At 36.4% G+C, this 6066-nt stretch overlaps 1 protein-coding gene across 2 annotated transcripts; it reads right to left on the bottom strand.

The window, feature by feature from the left end:
- Positions 1-1004: 1004 nt before the first annotated feature.
- Positions 1005-5491, bottom strand: RGS1 (regulator of G protein signaling 1). 2 transcript variants are annotated; one of them, XM_035010140.1, is made up of 5 exons: positions 5271-5491; positions 4823-4903; positions 4344-4408; positions 2584-2747; positions 1005-1830 (listed from the first exon to the last, which is right to left on the bottom strand). In XM_035010140.1, exons 1-5 carry the CDS (start codon positions 5366-5368, stop codon positions 1645-1647), a joined length of 594 nt encoding a protein of 197 aa, XP_034866031.1. In that variant the 5' UTR covers positions 5369-5491; the 3' UTR covers positions 1005-1644. The 2 variants fall into 2 exon arrangements, with proteins under 2 accessions (XP_034866031.1, XP_034866032.1); XM_035010141.1 differs by having other exon boundaries at positions 4344-4405; positions 5271-5489.
- Positions 5492-6066: the final 575 nt, after the last annotated feature.

Below are 6066 nucleotides of genomic sequence, written 5' to 3'. Positions count from 1 at the left end.
TGGAGCCAGTTTGGATTCTATCCCATGGGAACTCAAGAATAATGCTTTTAAAATCTTATCTACATGTTGCCCCATACCTTTGCTGTGAGCCTGATGACTGGGTAAGCCTGTATTAAGAATATCCATGGTATTTCACTATGCTGTGTGGATGGCTGATCATTCAATAAGATGTGGGAAGATTCAGCCTATAGCTTATGCTGGCATATGCGTCATCTGGATTATTTTCCTGCTGTCTATAGGTGATCCCTACAGAGTAGTCTTATTTTCCTACTTACTTGACATGTAGAGGACTGTTGCAGACTTGAGTGATTTAGGAAATGTGTTCTGGTCAGTGGGGGGCAGTGTCGCATAGCAGAAAGAGGACAAATTGTGTCGTCAGAGATTTGTGTGTAATCCCTGTGGCATGACTGTCCCTTAATCCCAGGGTTCCCAGCCCTCAATTATCTTTAGAATCACCTGGGGTTTCTTTCTAAAATGTAGATTTTCACCCTTTATCCCTTCAAGATTCTGATTCAGTCAGTTTGGGATAAGGCCCTGAAAAAGGTGGGGTTCTGTTGTGGTGGTGGTTGTTTTTTAAACATCCTAAGTAATTTTGATAGCTAAATTTGGGAATCAGCGATGTAATGTGAGTTTCAACTTTCACAGGGTTGCTATGAACATTGAGTTTTATAAAATTTAAATCACAATAAAATATCAATTGCTAATTAGATTACTTCTTGAAATAACTATCCATCCCCTTTCTAAATACGTCTTCAATTTTTATCAGTTTGAAGCTCTACTATATGAGAACATATTTGTTTGCTTTTTATGCATTGTGACAGCAAAGAGAAAACTAATAAACCCTGTCCAATAGGTATACATAATACATAAGTATAGGATTAATTTTAGATGTTGAAGAGATGATAGAAAGTAGAAGACCCGTGCTTGAATTTTTGTTAAATATGAGGAATAAATACCAGTTTCTAAAAAATGGCAAAGAAACATAAACAGAAATTGCTTCTATATATTTTTAATACAAAACTCATTTTTACTGACGCTGTGATAATTTAATTTACGAATAAATTCTGACTTCCTGACTTCCCAGCTTTAAGAGCAATAGCTTAAGTTAAATACATTGTTCTTTTCTTCATCTCTTTCAAGCCAAAAACAAACAAAAAATACAAAACACCAAAAACCTTTGCAAGCATCAATAATAACAAACACATATTTTCCAAACAGCCATCCAAGTTAAAGAGATCGCAGCAGCTCGATACAATCTCTATATAATAACATGTAGCATAAATATCAGTTGATCTTGAAGCTTATAGCATGTTTTAATCGGTTTCAAAACCTTTATTCACAGTTTCGGTGTAACTGGAGTTACCCGGCCTTCTCAGTTCTGAGGGATTTTCTGATATGTCCACTGTTTTTTTATGACAGGACCACAGTATCTCCTTCCTTCTTCTGTCTCTCAGGTCTCATCTTGCTTATGTGCCTTCAACCCTTAGGCTGGATAACTTCCATGTTAATCCATTTCGAGTTATTTGCTCTTCCCCTGGGCCTGTGGAGTCACTCAAAAGGGCCAGGTTGTTCACCCAGGGGGCGGTAACTGGCACATTCCTCTGTCCTTGATACAATCTTCAGTTCTCTCCAGCCAGGAACTGATCACTTTAGACTATTAGCCTGAAGTTCGTTCAGAAGATTTAAGTACATATTCGATTTGAGAAACCTGGGATAGGAGTCCTTTTCCATAAGAGTATATATAATTTTTTGGGCTTCATCAAAACACGTGGGGGTTGGTGCTTTAATCTTCTTGGCTGTAGATTCTCGAGTGTGGAAGTCAATGTTGATCTAAAAAGAAATACTTGCTAATTAATACACACTTCCAATGCATTGCACATTTTACTATGTGACTATGTTTGTTGAAGCGCCTCAAGATAATGGCATTAAGCCCTCATTTATATCAGCTCAATTATCTTTTAAATGCCTCCTCCAAACCAGCTCTATACTAGATATGAAGGAGGTAAAAAGAAATATCACAAAAAAAATCTTTGTTCCAAGTTGGCCCACTGTATAGTTGGGAGATGCAAAAGAGGCAAACATGAACATTTTAAATATCCATACAAGGTGATACATGCATCAGAAAAAGTGATGTGGTCATTTAAAATTTATAGGAGAGAGGACACTTTGTGTAGCTATTTTTTGCTTGACCAAGAATATTTAACTGGAAGGTGGGACTATTACTAACTGAAAATATTTCTGCTGCTGGAATTGTATGTATTACACTAATCCGTATTTTATCCTAATGTAAAATAAGCTAACTCATTAAGGACATTCTGGGATGCAGTTCTGGCTGGTAATACTGCTAGTCCTTACCCCATCCCTATCATGTTAGCTAATTTTGCAAAATCAATCTTTTCATTCTACTGTCTTCAGATATAGAAAATTAGATTATTATTGCACTGAACTATTGAACATACCTAAATATTTAGCAGTGAAATTATGATACTTAAAAAAGATCTAATCTTGCTATGTCTGCGGAAAGCTATTTCTGCACCTAAGTTCCTTTACACATAAACTGATGATAATGAAGATAATACTCACTTGTTTAGCAGCATCTGAATGCACAAATGCTTTATATATTTTCTCTGCTTTGCAATGCAAAAGATCAGACTCCGTTTTTTTATAGTCTTCACAAGCCAGCCAGAACTCAATGTTCTCCTCACTGAACTCAGACTTTAGGAAATTTCCAAAGACATCTTGACCAACTAAAAAGAAAGGGTGAGGGGTGAGATAATTAAATTAATTGAGCCAGTAAATGGATACTTTAAAGAAGAAATTTGCAAGAAAAATACTATTGTGTTGTCTAGGCTGTAAGGTAAGGGATGGCTAACCTGAAACAGCTGTGTTGTAAATCATAAAAATGGGAAGACCTCAGAGATTCCTTCACTGATAGTTTATCTGGGGCCAGACGAACCTGTCCACAGTCCCACAGCTGCTTAGTCATGGCTACACAACTGTGCTTTGTTTCTATCTGCTAATTAAGATTCTGCTCTTGTGATTACAAAACAATCTCTTCTCTTACAAATACCAACTCCTAGCCAGACTGTAGAGTATTTTAGGGAAGCAAACATTGATGAAGATCATTAACATCATGTTCATTATCAACAAATACAATTTTTCCATCCAATTCATATTAGTTAGAAAATGTGCTGATATGGGGCGCCTGGGTGGCTCAGTTGGTTAAGCCACTGCCTTCGGCTCAGGTCATGGTCCTGGAGTCCCGGGATCGAGTCCCGCATCAGGTTCCCTGCTCGGCGGGGAGTCTGCTTCTCCCTCTGACTCTCCCCCCTCTCATGTGCTTTCTCTCTCTCAAATAAATAAATAAAAATCTTTAAAAAAAAAAAAAAAGAAAATGTGCTGATGTACTGATTCTATTTGCTAGTGTTACTGAGGCTTTTAAAGGGGCCATTTCTATACCATTTATTTGTTTGGTTGGATGTAAACTAAGTCAGATGATAAGAGGGATGAACCACATTGTACTACTTGACACCCTCCCCCTCAGCAAGGATTCTTAAGAGCGTTTGTTTGTGGGGAAAAAAGGATTAAGTTCATCCTCTAGATAGAGACCACACTGCTCATCTCAACCTGATTGAAGTCCTAATCCCAAGAGACTTGGAATTCCCATGATGAGGGAAAGACAAGCTGATCTCATTCTTTACCTTCTCTTACCAGAAACTCCCTACAAGACTCTGCTTAAAAATTCTTTTTATCATATCTGTGTTATCATGTGTCATGTTATATATAATGCAATTATATACTGTGTTTCTCAACTTCTTTCAAGGCAGCAAGGCACTGTGTCCTTGTTTTTGAATCCTTGGTGCTTCTAAAATGCCTGCCACAGAGAAGTAGGCTAAATGAGTAAATGAATGAATGAATGAATAATAAAATAGTGAATTGACTGAATGAATCTTACTTCTTACATCCAGCAGTTACAAAAATACATTCTATAGATAGCTTTCAGAATGGCAGGTCACACGTTGAGATATTTGGTTTACTTTTAAAAAACTAAACTTGAAACTTCGGAAGCCCAGCATAATTTTAAATTTTGCTCCCATAATGATCCATGGTAATACCTAATTGTCTCGGCAAATTTGCCCCAAGGACAGTGACAGAACTGAGGGCTAGGTCAGCATTACACCACAACGAGGCACAATATGCTGAAGCTATTAGTGACTACAGAAAAACTGGAATACAACTTTTCACACACTCTTCTATCCAGAATACTATATTTTAATGAAGTCATTCAATCTATTAGTGCATTGAGCTAAACCCAAAACCATTTAGTAGTTAATCATACTTACTTTGGTTTGCAAGTAGTTTTTCCAGAGATTGAGACCACTGCATTACTTCATTAATGGAGAGTCTGCTGGGGACAAAATTCACATAAATTAGTAAAATATTCTTGTGTGTGTGCAATCACACATGAAATCAGAATGGCTGCTACATTTTGATAACTCCATGAACTAAGATTCCAGTTCCATACATTTTCTTAAAATTTATCTATAAGAAAACAAAACTTCCTTTAGAATTACTAGAAAATATCTGCCAATAAAATGTGAAGAAATCCAAATACATCTACTCTAACAGTGTAGCAAATAGCAAATTATGCACACATATGTTGGTACTTAATTTACATTGATACTAATGTAGTCTACTCTTACTTGGCTTGTTACTTAAAAGAAACAAAGTCTAGTATGTGCAGTATTAATCACTTGCTAGAATAGAGAGATAATGCACAGGCTTCTCTTAAAATGATAGTTCAGCATATTAGTATACATACATGTCTTTGGATTTAGAAGGTTTAATTCCAGGTTCCAGATGTGGGATCATAGATCTCAGGTACGCTTTCACATCCATTCTACTACAAAAGATACAAACATGAATATTTGCATTTCTTCAGTAGAATACATTTTATTTGCACAAGGAACATGAAATAGACTTTTCCAAGGAACAAGGCAATAATAAAAAGAGCTGTTACAACATTTTTCTATATTAAGATTGAGCTAATTTTTATGAGCCAAAGTCTGCAAAAATTTCCACATAATTTAATGCCCTATTGTGATTCATTTTTTAAATACAACTGAATGTACTTATATACATATACAACAGCTAATTTCTCTGATTTAATTAACTAAATGCTCATATTTTCTTCCACTCATTCTCAATCCTTCTGCCATTAAAGATAATCTAAGTCCAAATTCACAAAGTGAGACACCAAATGAACTTACAAAGTCTTTGGCCTCTTTTTATGCGTTTTATCATCTAGAAGTGAATGATCAGTTTCTTTTAATTCCTTTGGATTAGCAGAGAAGAACATTCCTGGCATTTTGTCTAACCTTGGCGTGGAGAAGGCTGCTCTTCGTATAGTCCTCACTCGGCAAATATCTGCTCGTCAACATATCTGCTGCTTTATATAGTAAAGGCAGACGGGCTCTTGCTGTTCAAATGAGTCTGTTTATCAAGTGATGTTACCACAGACACTGGAAGTTCCCTCTTTCTTGGTGTGTTATGACGTGTATCTTGAAAAAAAGAAGCATACAGTGATGTCTTGTGGTTGAAACTCAACCAAACGAGAATAGGTCACTTGATTAAAAAGAAAGAAAGAAAATTAAGCATACAGAGGCACACACCCATATACCACATGTCTAAAGTATTAGCAGCATCAGTCTTTGGTTTGAGGGGACACTTGTTTCTTCATGAAGATTGCATATTTCAATAAAATATTTCATTTAGTGTACTTATTGTATCACACAGAAACTCAGTATTAGAGATGTATCCCCTCAATTCTTTGAATAATCCTTGATTATAAAATTCATCTGATCACAATATTTTTACTTTTTTATTTTTTTAAAGATTTTATTTACTTATTTGAGAGAGAGAGAAAGAGCAGGAGCAGGGGGGAGGGAGAAGCAGACTCCCTGCTGAGCAGGGAGCCGATGCGGGGCTCAATCCCAGGACCCTGGGATCATGACCTGAGTCAAAGGCAGACACTTAAATGACTGAGCCACCCAGGCTCCCCTGATC

The sequence above is a fragment of the Mirounga leonina genome, unplaced genomic scaffold (genome assembly GCF_011800145.1).
Source record: "Mirounga leonina isolate KUSES-001 unplaced genomic scaffold, KU_Mleo_1.0 Mir_154, whole genome shotgun sequence".
Taxonomy (NCBI): domain Eukaryota; kingdom Metazoa; phylum Chordata; class Mammalia; order Carnivora; family Phocidae; genus Mirounga; species Mirounga leonina.
This window is presented reverse-complemented; position numbering and strand designations above follow the sequence as displayed.

What these genes read in the sequence shown, in the direction of transcription:
- RGS1 (XM_035010140.1), bottom strand. Translation starts at nt 5,368, where the DNA reads ATGCCAGGAATGTTCTTCTCTGCTAATCCAAAGGAATTAAAAGAAACT. An exon ending in AAAAAGAGGCCAAAGACTTT is followed by an intron (nt 4,904 to 5,270) that starts GTAAGTTCATTT and finishes TATCTTTTGTAG; the next exon opens with TAGAATGGATGTGAAAGCGT. An exon ending in CCTTCTAAATCCAAAGACAT is followed by an intron (nt 4,409 to 4,822) that starts GTATGTATACTA and finishes TTTTGTCCCCAG; the next exon opens with CAGACTCTCCATTAATGAAG.